At 40.0% G+C, this 25,165-nt stretch overlaps 2 protein-coding genes across 3 annotated transcripts in view; one reads left to right on the top strand and one right to left on the bottom strand.

Annotated features, from left to right (window-relative positions):
• The window catches only part of LOC123857827 (uncharacterized), a 36,353-nt gene extending 14,487 nt beyond the window's left edge, over positions 1-21,866 (top strand). Inside the window, exons 9-13 of one of the 2 annotated variants that reach the window (XM_045895076.3) lie at positions 4,352-4,438; positions 6,029-6,175; positions 6,597-6,794; positions 10,991-11,113; positions 21,649-21,866. In XM_045895076.3, the coding sequence (XP_045751032.1) occupies positions 4,352-4,438; positions 6,029-6,175; positions 6,597-6,794; positions 10,991-11,113; positions 21,649-21,654 (561 nt within the window). In that variant the 3' untranslated portion in view covers positions 21,655-21,866. Of the gene's footprint in view, positions 1-4,351; positions 4,439-6,028; positions 6,176-6,596; positions 6,795-10,990; positions 11,114-11,787; positions 13,572-21,648 lie in introns of those variants that run through there. The other variant, XM_045895075.3, reaches the window with a different exon arrangement.
• On the bottom strand, positions 19,245-23,208 carry BTG4 (BTG anti-proliferation factor 4). The gene is made up of 4 exons (XM_045895077.2): positions 22,999-23,208; positions 22,400-22,537; positions 21,617-21,815; positions 19,245-19,900 (listed from the first exon to the last, which is right to left on the bottom strand). The coding sequence occupies exons 1-4, from the start codon at positions 23,169-23,171 to the stop codon at positions 19,718-19,720; spliced, it is 693 nt and encodes a 230-aa protein (XP_045751033.1). The 5' UTR covers positions 23,172-23,208; the 3' UTR covers positions 19,245-19,717.
• Positions 23,209-25,165: the final 1,957 nt, after the last annotated feature.

The raw sequence follows: 25,165 nt of genomic DNA, 5'->3' as shown, positions 1-25,165 counted from the left end.
ATTACAGGTTTTTGACTTGTGGTTACCATTAGGTTGATAGATAACGTCCTATGTATATAGCAGTCTATATTAAGTTGATGTTCACTTAAGTTTGAACCCATTCTAAAAGCACTAAAATTTGGGCACCTGGGTTGCTCAGTCAGTTAAGCATCTGCCTTCGGCTCAGGTCATGATCCCAGCGTCCTGGGATCCAGCTGCATTGGCTCACTGCTCACTGGGAAGCCTGCTCCTCCCCCCTCCCTCTGCCTGCTGCTCTGCTTACTTGTGCTCTCTCTTTCTCTCTCTGTCATATAAATAAATAAAATCCTTAAAAAAATAAAAATAAAAGCACTAAAATTTTAATCCCCTCCCCAACATTTTATTTATTTGATGCCATACTTTACATCCTTTTATTTTGGGAATTCCTTGACTGGTTTTTATAGATATAATTGATTTTACTGCTTTTGTGATTTAAATTCTGTACCTGTTTTATAAATGATTAATCTACTTTTATTATGTTTCTATTTACTTATGAATTTTTTTTCCTTTCCTAATTTTATTACACCTGATTACAGCCTTTTCTTTCCACTTAAAGAATTACCTTTAATGTTTCCCATAAGGCTGGTTTAGTGGTGATGAACTCCTTTTACTTTTATTTTTCTGGGAAACTCTTTATCTCTCCTTCTAATCTGAATTATAGCCTTGCTGGATAGAGTATTCTTGGTTGCAGTTTTTTTTTTCTCTTTCAGCATTTTGAATACATCATGCCACTGTCTTCTGGCCTGCAAAGTTCTGCTGAAAAATCAGCTGATAGCCTTATGAGGTTTCCCTTGTATGTAACTATTTTCTTTTCTCTTGATGCTTTTAAAATTCTCTTTATCACTACTTCCTACTACTTTAATTATTATATGTCTTGGTGTGGACCTCCTTGGATTGATTTTGGTGGGTGCTCTCTGTGCCTCCTGGATCTGGATGTCTGTTTCCTTCCCCAGATTGGGGAAGTTATTTCTTCTAATAAGTTTTCTGCCCCCTGATCTCTCTTTTCCTTCTGGGATCTGTGTAATGGGAATGTTATTACACTTGATAGTGTTGCTGAGTTCCTTTAACCTACTCTCATTTATTATTATTATTCTTTTTTGTCCTGTTCAGCTTGGTTGCTTTCCATTACTGTCCTCCAACTCATTTATCTGTTCTTCTGTATCCTTTAATCTGCTGTTAATTCCCTCCAGTGTATTTTTAATTTCAGCTATTGAGCTCTTCATCTCTGATTAGTTCTTTTTTTATATTTTCTATCTCTTTGTTGAAGATCTCCCTGAGATCCTGCCCTCCTTTCTCAGGACCAGTAAGTATCTTTATGACCATTACTTTGAATTCTCTATCAGGCATATTGCTTACCTTCATTTCATTGAGCTCTTTGCTATGATTTTGTCCTGTTGTTTCATTTGGGACATATTCCTTTGTCTCCTCATCTTGTCTAACTCTGTGTTTGTTTCTATGTACTAGGAAAGTCAGCTAAGTCTCCTGGTCTTGAAAGTAGTGGCCAGCAATTAATGCAACTCCTATCAAAATACCACCAGCATTTATCACAGAGCTAGAACAAGCAATCCTAAAATTTGTATGGGACCACAAAAGACCCCAAATAGCCAAAGAAATCTTGAAAAAGCAAAGCAAAGCTAGAGACATCACAACTCCAGACTTCAAGTTATATTTCAAAGCTGTAGTGATCAAGACAGGATGGTACTGGCACAAAAACAGATGCATAAATCAATGGAACAGAAGAGAAAACCAAGAAATTAATCCACAACTATATGGTCAACTAACCTTTGACAAAGCAGGAGAGAGTATCCAGTGGAAAAAGGACAGTCTCTTCAACAGATGGTTTGGGAAAACTGGACAACAACATGCAAAAGAATAAAATTGGACCACTTTCTTATGCCATTCACAAATATAAATTCAAAACAGATGAAAGACCTAAATGTGAGGCAGGAAAACATCAAAATCTGAGAGGAAAACACAAATAGTAAAAAAAAAAAAAAAAAACACAAATAGTAACCTCTCTGACATCAGCCATAGCAACTTCTTACTAGATATGTCTCCTGAGGCAAGGAAAACAAAAGCAAAAATAAACTACTGGGACTTGATCAAAATAAAAAGCTTCTGCACAGTGAAGGAAACAATCAACAAAACTAAAAGGCAACCTATGGAATGGAAGAAGATATTGGCAAATGATGTATCTGACAAAGGGTTAGTATCTAAAATATACAAAGAACTTATAAAACTCAACCCCCAAAAAACAAATAATGCAGTTAAAAGTCAGCAGAAGACATGAATAGTCATTTCTCCAAAGATGAAATCCAGATGGCCAACAGACATGAAAAGATGTTCAACATCGCTCATCATCAGGGAAATGCAAATCAAAACCACAATGAGATATCATCTCACACCTGGACAGAATGGCTAAAATTAACACAGGAAACAACAGGTGTTGGTGAGGATGTGGAGAAAGGGGAACCCTGGTGTAGTGTTGGTGGGAACGCAAACTGGTGCAGCCACTTGAGAAAACAGTATGGAGATTTCTCAAAAAGTTAAAAATAGAACTACCCTAGGATCCAGCAATTGCACTACTAGGTATTTACCCAAAGGGTACAAAAATACTAATTTGAAGAGATACATGTACACCAATGTTTATAGCAGCACTATCAACAATAGCCAAATTATATAAAGAGCCCAAATGTCCATCAACTGATGAATTAATAAAGAAGATGTGTGTGTGTGGTGTATACATCACACATACACACACGATGGAATATTACTCAGCCATAAAAAAGAATGAGATCTTGCCATTTACAATGACATGGATGGAGCTAAAGAGTATTATGCTAAGCAAAATAAGTCAGAGAAAGACAAACACTGTATGATTTCACTCACATGTGGAATTTAAGAACAAAACAAATGAACATGGGGGGGAAAAAGAGGCAAACCAAGAAACAGTCTTAAATATGGGGAACAAACTGATGGTTACTGGAGGGGAGGTGAGTGGGGGGATGGGTGAAATAGGTGATGGGCACTGAGGAGGGCACTTGTGATGAGCACCGGGTGTTGTATGTAAATGATGAATCACTAAATTCTACACCTGAAACTAATATTACACTGTACATTAACTAACTGGAATTTAAATAAACACTTGGGGGAAAAAAGAAAAAAAAGAAATTATATCTTAAGAAGATATTACTGGAAAAAAATAAAAAGAAAGTAGCAGCCATATGAAGAAGAGGCCCAATAGTGCCCTATGGTACAGTGGCCCCTGTTCACCAGACCAGATGTGCCAGGGGTGTCTCCTATGTATGTTGTGTGTACCCTACTGCTGTCCTGAGACACATCGACTTCAGTCCAGTCAGCTGTAATGGCCCACATTGCCTGTTGTGGGCAGGGTTTGGTCCCTATGCTGTTAAGGGGCCTGTCTGGGGCTACCCTGGGCTTGTGGTTGCATCAGACCAGATGCGTGCCCCCAGCTCATTCACTAGCACTGCAGTCACATTGAACTACAGGTTGCTTTCCCTGTGTTGTTCCCTGAGAGACTTTCGTTTGTTGGTGGGGCCTATAGTCAGACAAGATGTCTGCCCCCAGTCCTTCTGTTGGGGTTGCAGTGACCCTGAACTACAAGACTCTCTCCTTATACAGCCCCTTATGAGGTTTTTGTCGGTAGGCGGGATCAGCAGTCAGACCAGATGTCTGCTCCCCGCCCATTGCTGTGGCTGCAGTCAAACTGATACGTGTGGTTATCTCCTCCTCTTGCTGGGGGGTTTGGTTCCCAACCACATCTCCAGCTCTCCTACCCTTTTCAATGTGGTCTCCTCTCTGTGATTAACTGTGAAGACTCTGTTCTACCAGTCTTCGGGTCATTTTCTGGATTAGTTACACTGATGTGGCTTTGATCTAAGTGTATCAATGGGACGAGATGAGCTTAGGATCCTCCTCCTCTGCCATCTTCCCAGGCTCCTATATCTATTTTTTTTTCTCATTTTAAAAGTGAGGTGGGAAAATACAAAGTGATTGAGTTAACTTACCCAAGATTCCACAACCGAAAGGGTAGAGTGGGGTGAGGACCCAGCCATCATGCTCGAGAGCCCCCATGCCTGACTGCCACACTCTATTTAAAAAAGTAATAAATTAATTCTTGTAATTAGCATAAATATTAAACACATAAATACTCTTTGCACTTCCCTGTAATGTATGCTGAATCTTCTTATCCTGTTCCAATGCATTTACTTCCCATTAATTTGGTTGGTGCTGTGTAGCTGAGCCACATGAGAATTGTTTAGCAAGAAGATGGGTCTTGGTTTGGGTTTTATTTGTTTCTTATTCTTTTCAGGCTCCTGAAATCACCCTGCAGATTGCTTCTCGTCTTCCTGCGATGGATGCTTCAGACAATGCCTTCCAAGGCTCCTTCTTCTATCAGGTGATACAAATTCAGTTCCAGATGAGGGTTTGTAAAATTCTAGGGTCTCAAAAGGAGCAAAAAGACCAAATGTTATAAAACATTTTTCTCTAAGTCCTGACATTCTTTATCCCCCTTGGTAATAAGTCATTTAGTAAGGCATAATAAATGTCACCATGTAAAAGCTTTCTCCAATTAGTGAAATGAATATGTCCTGGCCAGGAGAATCATAATGGCTTTGTGCCCCTTACTGAATCTCTGTCATCAAAGTCGATGGTTCCAGACTGGTGTTTCCCGTAAGAGTCATGGTTCCAGCTTCAGCAGATCCTGCACAATCAGCATCTTTCTGCAGAAAGGGATTGAAATTGTTCCTGTCCTTGCAGTTCCTCAAATATGTAGGATTGGCAGTGCCTTGGTGACAGCCCAAAGCCAGTGTACACAGACCTTAAACACTGAGAACAGTTCATTGGTAAACAGTGATTTGAGAGGGGCACTGCTAACCAATCCTAGAGGACTAGGAAGCCGTTCGCACTTGACTAGTTGGTTTTTAGGGGATGTCATAAGACCAAAAATTACTCTTTCGTTGCACCCTCCAAGCATCCTTTCACTTGATCCTCAAAGAAATCTATGAAGTAGGCAAGAATTTAATCCCATTTTACTGACAGGGAAGCCAACTCAGGATTCATTGAGTACTGTGTGTCAGGCACTTGGCCATGCACCTTACACGTGCTATATCATTTACAGTTTATAACAACCCAACCCTAGGGGGTGGGTGTTCTTGCTGTCTCCATTTTATGAAGTAGGAGATTGAGGCCCATTGAGACCAAGTGACTTTCCTAAGATCACAGTGTTAGCAAGAGTTTAAACTCAAGTTCTAAATTCAACCTCCTTTTTAACCACTGTTCTGTGTCGCTACCCAGAGCTCATTCCAGGGACAGATCTCAGACTATCTGGCTCGAAATTACCTAATGCTTTTCCATGCCAACCTATTGCCTGAACAAGAGAGTTATTTCAAATCAATTAGACAAGACAGAATATTTAAGAACCTGATTACAATAAAGATATGAAAGACAAAGTCAGAGAGCCCTATAAGGCACCGATTCTCAGACTGTGGTCCTTGGACCTCATGGGTCAACCACCGGGGAAGTTTGGTAAACATGGAAATGCCAAGGACTCCCCTAAAGCAGCCCACAGAACCAGAATTCTGGGATGGGCCCCAAGAATAGAATCACTCCCTTGTGATTTTTATCCGCAGATACAGTTTGAGAACCACTACTTAAGGAAACGGTGATTGGAGGACATCAACAAAAAAACAGAGATGCATGAGTAACTTCGCTCTGAATTTCTAGTAGTTTATTTTCTGTACCACGGGGGTAGCAAAAACTGGAGGAACAGTGGGGAACATGATTTATTCAGGGAGTTGAACTAAAGCAATACTTTATCCCTCTACATCTGAATCTTTCCTTCTGTAAATTTCCATTAACCCCAGGGAGTCTCTGACTTTATGATTCCAAAAGTTATTTTAAACCACATAAAACTAGGAAGAGAAAAAGGTAGTGGAAACATTCCCTGAGGTTGACATCTCTGTGTTTGGGTATCTCCTCTACTCAGAGCACTGAAAACACACTGTTTGTTGGGAGAGAGTCTTTGGCGTCTGCGGGGAGTTTCATTCTGCTGCTGATCCACTGCCTGGCCCACATCGCCACCGAGGACTTCCGCCAGGATGCAAACCCTGCCTTTCTGAGGTCATTTTACAAGGTATTTATAAAATGCATGGGGCGCTTAGCTTCGCTCCCAGAATAACAAATTCTTTAAGCTGTGCAATATTTCAAAGCTACTTAGGTCCCATTGTTGGCCTCTGGTTCCTACTGCCTGGCCAGGAAGAAGGTTTTCCTGATCAAATTTCCTGTGGCAGCATATAACAAAATGCATGCACCCCTCTGTAGGAATCAGAGAGAAGTGGTCTTCCTATAAGAAAGGCATCCCAGCTTTCTGGGCTTACTCCCTTGTCGATACATAAGCCTCACCAGAATTGGAAATGACAGTCATAACCCGTGGTAAGGGCAAGTAAAGATGATCCATACCAAGCCCCATTTTTCTTTCAACTATAATTTTGAAGCTTTAATAGCAGTTACCTAGAATGGAACTGATCTGGCCCCCCCGCCGTTTCCTTGACCAGGGCCTTCGGGCTTATTTTGGGGAAGCATTCTCAACCACACTGCGGGTGTCTGCGATCTCCTGGGACAGTAAGCTTGACCAGAGCATAAGCGCTACTCTGCGGGACGAGCAGCCCATCTCTGAAAGAGGAAGAGATCTTCTCTTTTTACTCCTTGAAAGGAAGTGTGAGTCTTGCTTGGAGCCTGAGTCATCGGAAGAGGTAACCAATTTTAACTGGTGTAGCATATGTCCGTTAAAAGTTGACTTCTTCACAGAGTCAGTGCCTCAGTGTCTGACCTGTTCAGATATTTCTGGCTTCCCCAGGTGGCACACTGCCTTGACACTCAGCCTGCTTCTCAAACCACATATGACAATATATTTTTTAATCCTGTATTCTACAAGGCAGACAGTGGGTACCCGGCTCTTTGAGTTATGGGGATTACAAATGGGGCTCCGTAGTTACTTAACTCATGTCTCACTAACATATCAATTTGCAGAATTCCATCTATAAAACTCACTGTGACTCAGTAATTAAATTTAGATGCCCCGGTGGTAGCCTATTTACCGAACTGCAGTGTGTTGTTTTCTGTGCAAGCCTGAAAAGGATATTCTTTTTTTTTTTTTTAATTTTTTATTGTTATGTTAATCCCCATAGATTACATCTTTAGTTTTAGATGTAGTGTTCCATGATTCATTGTTTGTGCATAACACCCAGTGCTCCATGCAGAATGTGCCCTCCTCAATACCCATCACCAGGCTAACCCATCCTCCCACCCCCCTCCCCTCTAGAACCCTGTTTGTTTTTCAGAGTCTGTCCTCACTCATGGTTCGTCTACCCCTCCGATTTCCCCCCCTTCATTCTTCCCCTCCTGCTACCTTCTTCTTCTTCTTTTTTTTTTCTTAACATATATTGCATTATTTGTTTCAGAGGTACAGATCTGAGATTCAATAGTCTTGCACAATTCACAGTGCTTACCAGAGCACATACCCTCCCCAGTGTCTATCACCCAGTCACCCCATCCCTCCCACCCCACCCCCCACTCCAGCAACCCTCAGTTTGTTTCCTGCGATTAAGAATTCCTCATATCAGTGAGGTCATATGATACATGTCTTTCTCTGTTTGACTTATTTCGCTCAGCATAAGACCCTCCAGTTCCATCCACGTCGTTGCAAATGGCAAGATCTCATTCCTTTTGATGGCTGCATAATATTCCATTGTATATATATACCACTTCTTCTTTATCCATTCATCTGTCGATGGACATCTTGGCTCTTTCCACAGTTTGGCTATTGTGGACATTGCTGCTATAAACATCGGGGTGCACGTACCCTTTCGGATCCCTACTTTTGTATCTTTGGGGTAAATACCCAGTAGTGCAATTGCTGGATCATAGGGTAGCTCTATTTTCAACTTTTTGAGGAACCTCCATACTGTTTTCCAGAGTGGCTGCACCAGCTTGCATCCCTGCCAACACCTGTCGTTTCCTGACTTGTTAATTTTAGCCATTCTGACTGGTGTGAGGTGGTATCTCATTGAGGTTTTGATTTGGATTTCCCTGATGCAGAGCGATATTGAGCACTTTTTCATGTGTCTGTTGGCCATTTGGATGTCTTCTTTGGAAAAATGTCTGTTCATGTCTTCTGCCCATTTCTTGATTGGATTCTTTGTTCTTTGGGTGTTGAGTTTGATGAGTTCTTTATAGATTTTGGATACTAGCCCTTTATCTGATATGTCATTTGCAAATATCTTCTCCCATTCCTGACAAGGATATTCTTAATATTGTGTTATTTAAAGTGCCTTTATGAGAATACTATCATCCAGCTTTTTAACTATTAAAAACATGTGTGATCTTAAAATTGTCATCCTCCATTAAAGATCAATTCATTCTTGAGTTACAAACAAGAGCACCTTCTCTCTCATTAGTTATATAAAACTTTATACCTTTCAAAGCAGTTTTATGTACATATTGTCTCATTTGATCCTACCAGCAATCCTGTAGAATAGGTAAGCATGTGTATTGTTTTTGGTAGCATACATATTTTTAGTCACATTTTGTATTTAAGGAGAGAATAAACTATTTGCCCCAAGTCATGAAGCTATTTGTAGTGGCAGATCTGGGATCAGATTCTAGATCTCCTAAGTAAATTTCCATAAACACCTCTCTATGATCAGATCCCCATTAGTTACCAAGTCAGAGATTTATTTTGTGATCATTGATGGTCATAGTGATGGTGACGGTGATGGTGATGGTGGCCATCCAGACCCCAGAATCAGTCACACCCCAGCTCCCACAGACCCCAGGGAATGCTCAGTTCTCTCTCCTCCTCTGACAGAGGCATCGGACACATCCACTCACTTCCTCCTCCTCAGTACAGTCTTTACTTGGCTCCCAGGACACCAGCATCCTCTGGTTTTCTCCTACCTGTTTGGCTATTCCTTCACAGTCTCCTTTGCTGATCCCACCTCTTCTCCCAGGCCTCTTTGTGTAGGAGGGCCAGCGTTCAGTCTTGTCCTCTTCTTTTCTCTGGCTATATCCGCTCCCCTTGGGGATCTCATCCCATCTACTAGCTTAAACCCTATCCGTATGTCAAGGACCCTCAAATTTTTATCTCCAGCCCCACCAACTCTCTAACTGAACCCATGTCCTCAACCGCTTATAGCCACCTCCATTTGTAGGTCTAAGAAGCATCTCGAACTCAACATGCCCCAACCATCCTCTGTCCAAACCTCCTCTACTCGAAACCTTCCCCATCTCAGTTGATGGCAACTGTTTCTTCTGTTTTTTCAAGCCAAAATCTTCCTGGAAACCTCTCTGTTGCAAACACCCCATAACCAATCCATCAGGAAATCCTATTGCTCTATTTTCAGAATAGATCCATAATATGACCACGTCTCATTGCCTACAGTGCTCAAAGCCTGGTGCGAGTGCGCATCATCCCACCTGGATTCCTGTAATACTTACTAACTGGTCCCCAATTCCAACCTTGCCTCTCCTCAGTCTGTTCTCAGCACAATGGTCACAGTGATCCTTGTCAAATGAAAATGGATCAGTTCAAACTCCTGCTGTGGCTCCTCATCTCACTTAGAGTCAAAGCCAAGGAAGCCAAGTCCCCTTGTCTCCCACCCCTTCACCTGCCACTCTTCCCCTTGGTCACTCATCTCCAACCATGCTTTCCTCCTTGCTGGTCTTCAGACACACCCGCTGCACTCCCCTCTGCCTGCAACGGCAATGGTTCTCAACCAGGAGCAATTTTATCTCCCACAGGACATGTGGCAATGTCTGCAGACATTTTTGATTATCCTATGCCTTGGAGAGGGCTGCTACTGTTAACTAATGGATAGAAGCCAGGGATGCCACTAAACAGCCCACAGTGTGTAGGACAGCCCCCACAACAAAATACTACCCACCCCAGAATGTAAGTGGTGCTGAGATTGAGAAACCCCGGGCTAAGGAGTTAGAGCATGCACAACTCCCTTACCTCCTCCATGTCTTTGTTGAAATGTCACCTCCTCCCTGAGGCCTGCTCTGACTCGCCCATCTCATTCGCAACCCTCTTTTCTCCTGTTCATCAGCTTTTCCTTACTCTGCTCTACTTTTCTTTCTCCTATATGACTTCCTAATATACTACATAATTTACTCACTTAGGCTTGTTTATTACTTTTCTTCCCTGATAGAACATCAGCTCCATGAGGTCAGAGATGTTTGTCTGCTTTGTTTCCTGAGGTAACCCCCATGCCAGGCTCGTAAGGAGGCTTTCAGTATATTTACCATATTAATGAACAGGTTTGTAAGGACCCTGATGCTCTTATATACTGAAATATTCCAGTCTACCAGAGGTAACTACAAGGCAGGTCAGAGGAAACATTTATTACTTACTTGCCATGTGCCAGGTCTTCTGCTGGGAGTTCTACATGCATCATCTCATTTAATCTGCCCTATGCCCTTATAAGCTAGATGCTACTTTTATTCCTAACTTACAGATGAAAAAACTGATGCTTAGGGGGTGCCTGGGTGGCTCAGTTGGTTAAGCGACTGCCTTCGGCTCAGGTCATGATCCTGGAGTCCCAGGATCAAGTCCCACATCGGGCTCCCTGCTCAGCGGGGGGTCTGCTTCTCTCTCTGACCCTCCTCTCTCTCATGCTCTCTGTCTCTCTCAATAAAATAAAATAAAAAATCCTTAAAAAAAAGAAAAGAAAAAACTGATGCTTAGAAGTGTTAAAAACTTGCCCAAGACAGAGGTTGCTGTGGAGCTGGAACGCTAGTCCTCTGTCAACCACCATCTATGGAGAGGTCTTGCTTTTATTTCAAAGACAGAATTGTATGTACTCTGCTCAGGTCCAGTCTAAGAAGATCCAGGAGTACTTAAGAGAAATGGGAGCAAAGGTATTAACTCTGTCCTCCACACTCTCCACAGTATAGAAAGAGAAACACGGATCTTCTCCTCTTCACCAGTATGGAACATTTTCTAAAATCCCTCCTCCCGGCAGAACAGCAGATCCCAAGAAAAGCAAGAGATCAGCATGGGGACGAAGAGAAGGTGAGATGCCCTTATGATCCACAGCATTAAGACTGTCCTTCACTATACACCTTGAAGCACTTTATCATGTGTTTGGAGTCACGTTTGTAATTGAACATGTCAGCAGAACAAAGGATTGGAAATCAATGGTGGCAAGAAAAGCTACATCATCTGTCACTTTATTTAAGAGTTTTCCCAGTACGGGAGATGGTAGATCTTAGATCTCAGAGTTAGAAAGGAAGAGATCACAGTTTAATCTCTCTGCCTTCAGGCAGGTAAAGCATTAATTAATCCCAGAGAGTGGGAACTGAGACTCAGACTAGCCCCCGTCCACCCAGCTGGAAGAGGGCAAGAAGTAACTAGAACTGGGGCCCTTGCCTTCTCATTCAGGGTTTCTTTCATTATGATACCTGCTGCTGTTGTATAAAGGGTTGTTTGTTTTTTATCATAAGCATTAAAATGTTATATCTTTAGGGGCACCTGGCTGGCTTAGTCAGTAGAGCGTGTAATTCTTGATCTCAGGGCCGGGAGTTCAAGCCCCATGTTGGCCATGTAGCCTACTTAAAAAAAAAAAAGTTATATTTTTAAAAACCAACAAATATTTTGGTTCCAAATGACCGACACTAATATTTTGTAAGGTATATGTATAATTAGCAAAGAGAAAAACCCCAAAAACCTTCATTTTTCTCATGCAGAGATGTGACGTTGCATGTCAAGGTCAAGATCACCAGCTAGCACCCCGGAGAAATAACTGAACACTGACTTCAGCCCTGGGCCCCAGTCCACTTTATGAAAAGTTATCACCCATGTCTGGGGTGAAAACTACCTTTAAAACTTTATTAAAATATAACACAGCTTTTAAAAGTGCACGTATCATAAATGCACTCCTCACAAATCATCCAAAGTGAACATTTCCATGTAACCAACATCAAGAAAGACAACATCACCAGTCTCCCAGAAGTCCCCCATGTCCCCTCCTTCCGGTCATTGGCCCCCCGAGAATAACCACTATCCTGACTTCAGACATCATCAACTGTTTTTGTTTATTCATGAACTTCACATAAACAGAATCATAAATTATGAATTACTTTATCATTCCTTTTGTTGAGCATCATGTTTGTAAGGTGTATACATATTGTTGCATGTAGTTGTAGTTTGCTGATTGTCTTTGCTATAAAACATTCCATTGTGTGGATATATCAACATTTATTCTTTCCACTACTAATATTAGTGCCTGTGGGTATTTTCTAGTTTGGGGTTATTACAAATAGTCTTGTGCACCTTTTAGTGACTATATGTGGCTGTACCAAATAGATATTACTTAGAACTGGAAATTCTGGGTCTTAATGGGTGGATAGTTCTCTCCTTAGCAGATACTATCAACGGGACTTCCAAAGTGATTGTATGAATATAGACTGCCACCAGAAGGGAGTAAGGGTTCTGGTCACTCTCCATTTTTATCAACACTTAGAATGTTCCATCTTTTTTATTTTATGCATTCTTCTGGGTACGTGGTTTTAACTTGCACGTTCCTGATGGCCTCTGAAACTGGGCACCGTCCATGTGTTTATACACATTTGAGTGTCTTCTCTTGAGAAGTGCCAGTCAAGTATTTGCCGATTTTTCATTGGATTCCCAATTTAATTGATTTGTAGGAATTCTTTATTCTGCAACTATTTTCCCTCATTCTGTAGATTGCCTTTTTATGAAAATAACTACATATAATATTTCTTTTTCTGCTTCATTTTTTGATCTAGAAAGAAAATGGTGATCTCATTTCAGTCTGCAGTTTAAAAGATGTTAAATATGGAAATATGATATCTAATAAGGTTAATAAGAGAATTTTTTAAATACCTGTAACATTGATGTGTCAATCACATAAATGTATACCTCAACCTTGGGTAGATATATAACAGAGGTTAATATTTGGCACAGAGGATAACATGCATACAATGGGACTAAGAAATCATTAGATCACATATTTTATTAAAATATTCATTATTTAGAGATACTGACTGAACCTCTTTCTAGAAATGTAAATTTGCATATATTGTCATTTATCAGGCTGATTAACTTATCTGAAATTGTCTGCTACTGAATCACACAAAGTAGTTAGATATATTTGCACAATATTTGGTGATCTGGAATGAGAATTTAGAGATCTGGCAATAAGATACAGGCCATGTGGCCTGCACAGAATTCCCTGTGGAAGCTCTGGTTGGAACACTTCAGAGAAATAAACAGTCATCTGAAACAAGTTTGAGTGCTGATCAGGAGAGACACAACCATCTCATGAATTCAATGGAAGCCAAAACATTTTTCTTCAAATACAAACTTCAAATCAAAAGCCGGCTCAAATGACAAACCCAATGCCAGCAATTCAAGCTGCTTCTCACATGGATAATTCTCTGTATTATACTCCAAGATGAGTAGCAGAAGGAATTTTTCTTTTTTACATAACAATTGTTATTGAGTCTTTCAAGCAAAGCAACAAAGAAAGACTAGTCAAGAAAACTTGACAAACATTATGTGTGTGGATGATGAATGGTAACTAGCGAATTCAGTATCCACATCATATTCAAAAGTTTTAGCACTATGCATCTTTTGTCATAATGATGAGATGTCCATACTCAACTGAGGATTTCACTCTAAATCCAACCAAAATACTAATGCTCAATTACTTTAGGGGAAATAAATTATAACTAAAAACACTGGACGACTGTGAAGACAAAAAGATTTACAATTCAGATTTAACAAAGAGTTTTAAATCCAGCCATGAGGAGATCTCAGATTCAATTCACTACACTGCCATCTTACGCAGATGCTGAGTCCTCATTTCTTTGCTGCTAGAGGTTGACCACTTCATCATCTTAAATAATCACTCAGTTTAAAACACTAGCCAACAGGTAAAGTAAGTACCAAATTTGTCAGCCTTAAAACTGTTTCATTAGTTACTAGCTCAATTAAAACTCTCTGCTCCCTTCCTAGCACAGATACCAATAAAATGTAGTTGCCCTAAGAATGGACTATGAGATACCCATTCTCCTGTCTCTTCCATGAACTGGGAATTCATAAACAAAGAACACCCCCCAAATCAAAGCAGAGTAACTTCATAAGATTAAAGACGTCTCCAGTACTTTTAGAAGAAGGTAAATCTTAGTTAGATATGATAAATACTGAGTGTGTATCCTCAAGAACTTTAGCTATTCACATAAATTATGAGATGCATTTCCCAAAAAGCAGAGTGAAATTAATTAAGCCAGACACACAAGACTATTTAGAGTCATTAGGCCAAGAGGTGGCAAAGAAAAAGTCATGCAGAAGTTAAAGATCTTTCTTCTGTATCCCTCATTCTCGGCTGAGTGAGGCACCTGCCAAAACATGATCCCATTAGCTTCCTGGCTAACTTCTTGAGCCTTCCATCTGATCCCATTATTAATATACTAACAGCTGCAGGCTTTTGGTAAGCACATGCTCTTTAATGGAAATGCCACAGATTACAAGGCAGAGATCATGATCTCTTTTCTGCTGCATTTTGTGCTGTTATTGCTGTTTCTGTTTAAAATTGTTTTTAAAATTATTCTTTTATTTCAAAAGTGGTACACAGGCTTCTGCTTCCAGGAAATGGAGTAGGCATACCTTTCCCTACTCCTTCCATCAAGTAGAACTAAAATTCTTGGACATTATGTGTTAAAACAAGGAGATTCTGAAAGTAGAGAAGAGAATAGACAAGCCAAGGACCTCAATACCCAAGGCAGGAAGTGGTGGTAATTCCAGATATTCTCTTATTCCCTCATGTATTCTAGACTTGGAAATGAAAAAAACAGCAATCCATAAACACCAATGGGCACAGAACCAAAAAGCTCCCCTAAAGCACACTCTCTAGCAAAAGGACTGAGAAAAGGGCAGCTTGGTGGCACCTGGGTGGCTCAGTCAGTTAAGCAACCAGCTCTTGATTTCAGCTCAGGTCATGATCACAGGGTCATTGAGATTGAGCCCTGCATAGGGCTCTGCACTCAGCAGGGCATCTACTTGAGATTCTCTCCCTCTGCCCCTTCCCCCCAACTCTCTCTGTCAAATAAATAAATCTTAAAAAGTGGGGTGGGACAGCATAGCAAGACAGAAAACCTTTAAACAGTAACTGCTTTACTCCAGCCAAGCATCACAGGAAGAAAAACAACAACAACCCTGGCTCCACCCACATCAGCAAAAGTTGAGTGAGAAGTCTAAACTTCCACCTTGCCAGGCTATATAATTAGGCATCCCAACCTCCTCCTGGGATGTCGTCAGAGAAGACCATGCAGAGAGCTAGGAATCTTCATCTTTTCATCCCTGCAAGGCAGTTACAAATCCCCCTCCTCTTCAGTGTCAGGGCAGACCACATGGGGAATCCGGACATCTACCAACATATGGTAGTAGAGTCCCCTCCCTACCACCTCCCCGCTCGAGTGGTATCAGCAAAGGCCACGTGGAGAGTCAGGACTTCTCCCACTGCCCGTCGGCAATGAGGCCAACCTCAGCAAAGTGTTCCTGCAAGCCACATGAGGAGCTTGAACTCCCATACCTGCCCAGCAGGTACGAGCAACCCCTTCCTTAGGTAGCGGTGGAGAGCAAGTGGGGAACCTGGACTTTTAGCTACCGCCAGGCAGAAACAAGGCAGCACCACCCCACCCCCCCCCACCCCCGCTCCCCTCTCCCACCACCAGTGGAATGGTGTCAAAGGAAATCAGCTAAAACAAAGTTTAAATAGGACCCCAAGTCTTATAATGTCACAAAATGTACAGGTTTCAGGCAAAAATCATTTATCATAGTAAGAACCAGAAAGATTTAAAAAAACTGCGTGAAAAAAGGCAATAAACAGGTGCCAACACCGAGATGACAAAGATATTAGAGTTATAGGAAAAAATTTAAAGAAGCCATCACAAAAATGCTTCAACAATTATGGACATGCTTGAGATAAATGAAAAAATGGGAAATCTCAAGAAAAAAAAAACCATAAAGTCACAGAAGAAGAAAGAGAAGACAAAAAAATCCAATGAACATTTTAGAACCGAAAAATATAAAAGCCAAAATAAAAAGTTCACTCAATGGGCTCAACAGTAAAATAGAAGGGACAGAGATGGGGAAAGTCAGTGGATTTTAGACAGAATGATAGAAATTACCAAATCTGAACAGCAGAGTGGGGAAAAGACAGAAGAAATGAATGTGTAGAGCCGCAGGGACCTGGGACACTATAACAAATGACCTAGCATTCAAGTCGTCAGACTCTCAGGAGGAGAAGACAAAGAGGGCAGGCTATACAAGTACTCAAAGAAAGAATGGCTGAAAACTCCCCACATTTGGAAAGAAGCAAATCTACAGATTCAAGGAGCTGAATGAATCCCAAGTAGGATAAATAAATTAAAAAAAAAATCCACACCAAGACACATCATAATTAAACTTCCAAAAACTAAAAGCAAAGAAAAAAATCTTGAAAGCAGCCAGAAAAAAAAAAAAAAAAGACAGCTATAGAGTTAAAAATGTGAATCACAGCAGATTTCTCATTAGAAGCCATAGAAACTAGGAGAAGAGGCACTACATTTTTCTAGTCCTGAAAGAAAAAAAGGATAAATCCAGAACCCCAAAGTCTGGCACAAACATGGGGAAAGGAGATCACTCATGCATTGCTTGTGGCAATATGAAATGGTACAGCACTCTGTAAGACAGTCTGGCAGTTTCTTAAAAAACTAAACATGCAACTACCATATGACCCAGCAATTACTCTCTTAGGCATTTATCCCAGAGAAATAAAAATTTATGCTCACACATTGTGTATATATGAATGTTTATAGCAGTTTTATTCATCATCCCTCAAACTAGAAACAACCCAGTTGTCATTCTTCAACATACAAATGGTTAAACAAATTGTGGTATATCTGTTCCACGGAAGACTACTCAGCCGTATAAGGAACAAAATACAGCTTCGTGCAACAATCTGGATGAATCTCTGGAGAACTAGGCTTTAGTGAAAAAAAAAGCCAATCCCAAAAGGTAGCCTATAGTAGGATTCCATTTATAACATTCTGGAGACGGCAAAATTACAGAAATGGGGGATAAGAATTTAGTGGTTGTCAGGGGGTTGAGGAAGGGCTGGGAGCGGGAGGAAGTGGGTGTGGCCATAAAAGGGGACGATGGAAATGTTCTGTATCCCAACTGCATCGTGTCAGTATCTCTTTGTAATATTATAGTATCGTTTTGCAAAATGTTACCACTGGTGAAAACTAGGTAAAGGGTACACAGGGTCTACCTTTTAAAAGCATGTGAATCAATAGCTCTCTCAAAAAGTTTAATTTTTTAAAGAAAAAAAGTGGTACATACTCATAGAAAATTTCAAAATCCAGATTAGGAAGATCTAATTTGGTTATTATACTTATATTCTAATAGACACAGTATTCATTTATTTGGGGGTTTTTCAACTGTATTGATCACTTTTAATCAAAGCAAGAAATATATAGTTCATTAAATTTTCCCCTATACCCTTGTCTCAGGGCCACATGGGAAGCTTTAAAAAATTACACAGGGCTCTAAAGCTCATGGATGGCTCCCTCTGGGCCAATCATCAATCGTGGTGGAATTGATTTCTTTTTGAGTCCCCACTTGGAACAATTCATTTTAATGGTTATGTCTGGTACTGTGTGCACAGAATTTTGATGTCATCCGTGCACCCAAATAAGAATATGGTGACTCATTAGTGAGGTCCATCATGGCATGGATCACAGAAGTGGTAATATACATGCCACAGATTTATCCTCTCTGTTGGCTGGAAGTAGTTTTGTTTTTTGGTTTAAAAAAACAAAAACAAAAAACCTCACACACTTCAAGAGACAAGTGTTAATAAAATCCTCTGTGCAAAGGTTCTTAGAAACCCATTCTTCTATCACATCTAAGTATTTTGTTTTTACATATAGTAACTATTTTATACAGTTTTCACTTTCTAGTCACACTATACATGGGAATAACTCCTACAGAGAGTTGCTCATTGAAATCCAAAATAACATCATTATGGCACTAAGAAACAGGTAAGAAACGAAGACTAAACAGGACTGAGAATAAAACTGGCAGAAGACTTAAGATAATCATGGTTTAAAAAAATGAAAGATACTAAAGCAATCAGATAAATAGTTATGACAAACAAAGAAATGATCCAGCATCTGGAGAGTTGGTATCCCTAAAATGGATGGACCGATAAAGTATTAAAATACTGTAGATTGCTCTAGAAAAATAAAATCTGCAGATCAGAAAGGAACACAATATTTTGGAGGAAACTGGTAGAATGACTGACACATGGACAAAGACTTCCAGTATAAAGAAAAGGTTTTCAGACTGGCAGGCAAAGGAAGTCACCTAAGAAAGTAAAACTCATGTTGGTGTGAGTGGCGGGGATTTGGGGAAATCAAACTGGTCTCCAATTTCTCCACAGTATCGTGCCAAAGACAGTTTCATGTGAGATCTATGAAATTGTAAGAGAAAGAAAGCATGACCTAAGATTTTAATACTCACTTAACTGGTCCTTGGGGGAAAAAATTAAGAATGCTTATTTCTGCAGCTTGCATAGCAACAAATACTACTGTATAAAATTGAAAAACAAAGTTTTAAAGATAAGTTTCCAGATTCCTAGTGTTTAACTCCAGGGAAATCTTTCAGGGAATAAAATACTTTGTGGTAGAAAAATTTATGAATATTTCACCTTAGGTATCTTTGTTTTGCTAAGATACTTGAATTTAATTTTTAATTTTAGTTACTTGTTTAGCTCCTATCATATGGTTTTTCTTATTAAATTGTGTATCAGTTCTTACATCTGTATACATATATAGCATGACTGTAAAAATGGTCACCATTTAATGTTAATAATGATAGTTTCTGGATGGATGGTAGGGATTTTTTTCTTGGTGGTACATTTTTTTGCTTAGCTTAATTTTTTTTTTAAGTTTTTAATTTTAATTCCATTAGCTTGAATCCTTATAATGGACAGGTGTCACTTATAAAATAAGTCATAATTAAGTCTATTAAGAGGTTTAGAAATAGATCAAAATTTTTAAAAGACACACAAACAAGGGAATTTTGTATCTTAAAGAGTAATTTTAAAACAAACTCCTAGCGGCCTTGTGAAATAGAGCAGCAATGATGGGTAACAGAGTGTGGCCAGGAGACCGTATCATGGGGATCACACTTCCCCAGGTGAAGGTCTACCTGCCTTAATGGCTAATGAAGAAACACAAACTTTCGAAGCTTTCTTGCAAAAACACTGAACTAGAAAAGGTATTAAAAACATAGTATGTTTATTTAAACTGTTACTTTTCATAATTCATTGAATCTTATCACAGGTCAATATCTTCATTCTATTACCTTACTGAATACATTCATTAGTGTTACATAAAACTTCACATAAAATTAAGTAAGAGTTAAAAAGTACAGCTAAGAACATAGTCATGATCTGTGTGAGAGGATTCACCATTATGCCACCCTAGTCCCTGATGGGATTACTTTTTCTGTTTCATGGGCCTCTCAACCTTAAACTCCCTTTTGTTTTAAAGAAAATGAAGCAGCTCCTCTGAGCTCCATCCCACCGAGTGCCCAGCCACTGCATTATCGGTTCATGTTGACCCAGTGGTACCTGTCCACCCGGGGGACAGGAGCAGGCCTCGGACCCTTGGGATTTTTATGCAGTGCATGATAAGTGTTCCCTAGGAGGCCCATGCGGCCATCTGCCATATTCTTTTTGCGGGAGACATGGAACCAAGATTGAAAGGGCTGTTCCAAGTTTTCAACCTGGAAAAAAAAAATAAAAAAGGTATGAAGATCATCTCTAAAGTAATAAGCTAGACCGAAATACTAAACACAAACCCATAACTCAGAAGCTAAGCCTTTAAAAAGCATAGAGAGTACAAATGAATAGAAATCAAAGCAGATGATGATCCTTGGAAAATTGTCTAGCATGGGGGGGGGGTAATAAAGTCATGTCATACCTTTTAACAAAATTAAATCTTTAATCCAACTAAAATACTTAAAAACACATCTTCAAATTTGTGTATATTCTTGGGTTCTCTTCTACCCACCCCTCCCCTCACTGGCTTAACCCAAAACTGTCTAATCGTAACCTCTAGGGCTGAGGTCTAGAAATATCCATTTTCAACATCCCAAATGACCAATACAGATGTTTTGCAGACCACACTCTGAAAAGATATTGTTCTACAAGTGTATGGCTGACTGTAGATCTGATCCCTAGATGGAAGAAAATCTTTCTAAGCCTAAGAATAGATTAAAGGTATATATGTCATTACATGGTTTTAAACTTTTATACATGGAGAACTATATAATAAACTGTAGAGTTTAGTTTCCAAACTACCAGAATAAATATTTGCCAGTAATATGAAAAGGGGTTAAAATATTTCTAACCTTTGAAGAACCTGTACTAATAATATATTAAGACCTCAAATGGTAAATGGGTAAAGAAAAAATTCATAAGACAGTAAGTACCCAAAACATTTGGGCATGTGGAGAGTTGGGTTTCTTTAATGCTTAAATTAATAGTCTATAACAGTATCTTTAGCAAATTATTTTTAAATGAGAATAACCAATTTTAGCAAAAATGATAAAACAGACACTTTCACATGGAGCTGGTTAGAGTACAAATAAATAAAACCTCCCTAGACGGTACTTTGGCCATATCCTATCACCCAGTAATTCCAAGTCTGAGGATCAAGTCTCCAGAAATAACTTAAAATTCAGTCATCTCTACAAGTTATCAGCTTTTTTTATATCACAACAATGTGAAAATCTAGATGATTGCCAGTAATAGATTAAATAAATTACAAGGGAAAAAGTAAGTATTTAAATTGTCTTAACATGCATAAAGGATTAATTTCAAAAAACATACAAACAAGTATATACATAACCGTATCAATAGAGAGTCTAGATCAGTGTTTTTCACATTGAGGGTTGCCACTATTTCTGGGTCATGAAATCCATTTAGGTGGTTGGAATCAATTTAATTTAATAGAAAATATGGAGGGCATTATGCCAAGTAAGGATGAGTATTGTTTCATGAAACTTATTTCCAACATATAAATATACATATCTTTCTAGGAGTTGTGGCTAAAATATATTTCATTATTTTTAGAAAAACTGTTCTTGTGGTGGGATTACAGACCTTTGATCATTTCTTAGTATTCCAGATTTTCTACAAATGGTATGTTATTTTCTGCTGGCAAGAAAGCCCACTAATTTTAATATTTAATCAGGAAGGAATTTGGATGAAAGGAAACTTGTGTTCAAATACTACACAGAAAAACAGTATTACAGAAGACTGTAGCTCCTGAGCACTCAGCCAAGTAGAGAAACTACATATAGAAGAAAAAACTTTTCCAAATTGTTATTGTGATTTTAATCTTTACAGTTTTTTCTGTTTTCCACTTTTACAGTGAATAAATTCTTTTTAGAATTAGAATGGGGGGAAGCATAGAGAAGAACTGGAACACACTTCACCTGGTAAATACTCTTTGGATTGCTCACTTTAGGAATGATCTGAGGTTCTTTGTTACAACTTTCTTCATCGGAGGAAACGCCAGAGGAGTGGTCTAAAGTGGCTCTATTAACGGCACAGCTGATCCGTTGGGAAAGCTCCCGTTGCTCCCACCTGCCTTTAAAAGAAGCGATTGTAAATGGGTGATTTTTCTCACCATACCTAAGTGGGAAAAGAAAATAAAGTATTCGTTAGGGATTCAAAATTTCACAAGTTGTTTTTATCTCTACTCTTTTCTACAGACCACTCACTAATCTGCAAAAAGTTATTTTAAACAAATGGAAATGGTTTGACGGCAAAGCAAGTTAAGAGACGCTGTGACCTTCAGCTACCACAGGGTGGTAATTAATGGGGGTTATTCTCTAAGCGCTCTCGGTGAATTTTTCAGAAAAAGACAAGAACTAGTTTCTTTCAGTTCAGCTAAAGGACTGCATTGCAACTTCTCTGCCCTTTGATACTGCCTATAATCCTTAGACGTTATTATCTACGGTTGGCAATGAAGTGCAGGGATTAAAGTCAGATTTCAAATACTATGTAAAGTCTTTGTGCTTCCAGGCCATCCGCTCCTAATGGAAGTTTGCGCGAATCAAGTTTGCATCCGAAACCTTAACGGGCCAAGGCCCTCGGCCTGCTAACCACTAACGCAGGGCTGTGGCGCATCATCTCTCACAAAGGTGTACAGAACTGACTATGTAACCAAGGTTTCCGGGGGTCACAGGCACGCCCCCTCCCATGAGATTACTCACCTACAGCACACTTCAAAGGGATCTACCCATAGGGTCATCTCCTTTGGAAGTCCCAGGAGAGAAAAATCCACTTTACTTTCAGCACAAGCCCTTTCTAGAATGGGATCTTTATTCTGAATATTATTTATCCTGATACACCTTTAAAAAGCAAGGAAAGGGAAACAGAGATGGGGTGACAGGTGCCTTAGTAGAAGAATCATGTGATGGGCAAACGGCTCCAATACACACAGCTCCCCCCTCACCCGCGACCCCTGCCCCGTCCCCGCCCTCCACGTTCTATGGGTAGAACCATCGACTTTTTACACAGCTACTCAGAATGTGAGTTGCATCACTAAGCCACACAATTAGTGTGACGAATGTTCTCTGCTTAATCCACCTCACATAAGGGAGTTTGCCCTATAAGCCTTCAACTATCATTTAAGCTACATAGGTTTCAACTACGCACTGCCGCCTGCTGAATCTTTCTTTCAAGCCCACGTTCAAATCAGCTTGAGCCCATAAAACTTATGTTACTCAGACTCTGCCGACAGAATCCTTGCCAATGGCGATCACTCGCTTGTGACTTCCTTCCCTTTGCCGTCCTACACACCGCCTCTCACCTGAAGGCTTGCCCTTTGGAAGGGAAGTCAGAGTGCCAGTGACTTCTGTAGGTTTCAAACAAGATCGTCATCAGCTTTTCTGCGAAGTCTTTTACTTGCTGTTTACTCAATTTGTCATGTTTTTTCACCAGTCTTGTGACAAAGAAAACTGCTGTTGCAATTTCATCCCTCATGATTCAAGAGAAAGGAGGTCTGCAACCATTAAAAGGAAGCGAGAATAAATTAAAATAGAAACAGGGTCACACTGGTTAGCAACATGTAATTGCCATTGGGAAGTTTTATAGACCTTACGTTTAAAGTAGAAATCGTTTGCTAGTCCTTCATGAACGAAATAAGCGCATCGATACTATCAAATAACAAAACAGCCAGGAGCACCAATTCCTCAACTAGTCAGTTTTTAATATTTTCAAAGAAAAAAAAAGACCCGCTTTTCAAAACTTCAGTACACTTAAGCAACAAATGAAACACCACTATGCAACTTAAGTCAAAAAAGGGGAGGGGGGCCTGGGTGGCTCAGTCTGTTAAGCGTCTGCCTTGGGTTCAGATCATGATCCCAGGGTCCCGGGATCGAGCCCCACATCAGGCTCCCTGCTCAGCGGGAAGCCTACTTCTCCCTCTCCCTCTGTCTGTTGCTCCACCTACTTGTGCTCTCTCTCTCTGTTAAATAAACAAAATCTTTTAATGAAAAAAAAAGCCCTGATACAAGACAGTCAATTATACCCAAGCAATGCTTTTTAAAAACATGTTTACAGAGAGCAAAACATTTCAGGATATAGTAGTTCTAAAATGTGGCTCTCAGGTCACATGCTTTAAGTAAAAGTTAAAGTTAATCAAACATACATGATACTTGCCAGAAAAAGTGCTTTAGCCCAACAAAAAGCAGGTCAGCGTTAGAAGACACTCTCCCCTACACCTGTTCTGTTAGTTTTAGGCTGAAGTTTATATAAACCTGGGTCCCAGAGCCTGACAGGTGTTTAACCTTACACAGGGGCAGTCCGTTAGGGTAATTAAATAGCTTCTTCCAGGTCCCCATCAGATTCCTCCCTGGTATACGCAGAGTGAGTTCTTTAAAATCTGAACATCTGAAAAAAGATTTTCCACCTGGATTTGTCTCTTCTATTTTGCTATTAAAGTCTTGTCTCTTATGACATAGATTGAGAATCAAGCCTTCTCCTTCCATATCCTAATATCCTACATTCCAGTAATTTTGTCTCTAATTGTAACTGTCAACATATTAAAGAATTTTGTCTTGGGTCGTGTATAAAACTTAAGACAACTTTCTTTGAACAATCGTTATGTTGACAACACACATTTTTTGCTAGAATGTTTATTTGCAAAATAAGTGGAAAAGATCTTGGAGTTTATCTAATCTCATTGGTTCTCAAAGTGTGGGTCACTGACCACCTCGTTGGGCCCCACTGCGCTGCCTGTTAAAAATGCAGATGCTTCTAAAGGTGAAGCCTGAGAATCAGTAGATCACAAGTACTTCCAGATGATTCTTATACCCACTAAAATTTAAGAACCACGGCACCTGACATATAAGTCTTTAAACCCACAGTAAGGGGTCATTCAAGTTCTTCATCAGTGAAAAAGAATTCGTTCTCTTAAAAGGAAGCCCATTTCATTTCTAAAAAGCTCCAAATACCAAGCGGTGCTTCTTCCCTTGGAGGTGCCAATTCCTCCTAATGGAAGCCTTACTTCTCTGGAACTATAGACTGTAGCTGACGCTCGACCGCATGAAGACACTTCAAATGCCAGTTCTTCAGCCTCTCCTGAGCCTTCTCTTTTGGAGCGCTAACCTCAACTTTTAACAGTCCTTCCTATAGACACCTCACTCCAGATGCTTCACCATGCTCGGCGCTCACCTGTGGAGGAGTTTCAGGTATGTCAGTAATGCTTGTTTAAAGTGCGGAGCCCAGGACACACAGTGCCCCGGGTATGCTCTGCCATTGCAGATGAGAGTGGGACTGTCCCCTCCTTTGCTGCAGATACCGTATTTCTAGAACGCAGCCTCAGGTGGCATTCACCTTGTTGGCATGGCATCCCACCACTGCCTCACGTTGAACTTGCAAGGAGTCTTTTTCACTAATGCTATTGTTTGTTTGTTTTTTTTAAAGATTTTATTTATTTATTTGACAGAGAGACAGCTAGAGAGGGAACACAAGCA

Source organism: Mirounga angustirostris, unplaced genomic scaffold, assembly GCF_029215605.1.
Source record: "Mirounga angustirostris isolate CCGP_5_RB_7025 unplaced genomic scaffold, mMirAng1.0.hap1 SCAF_13, whole genome shotgun sequence".
Lineage (NCBI taxonomy): Eukaryota > Metazoa > Chordata > Mammalia > Carnivora > Phocidae > Mirounga > Mirounga angustirostris.
Note: the sequence above shows the minus strand (reverse complement) of the source record. Positions and strands in the feature narration are given on the sequence as shown.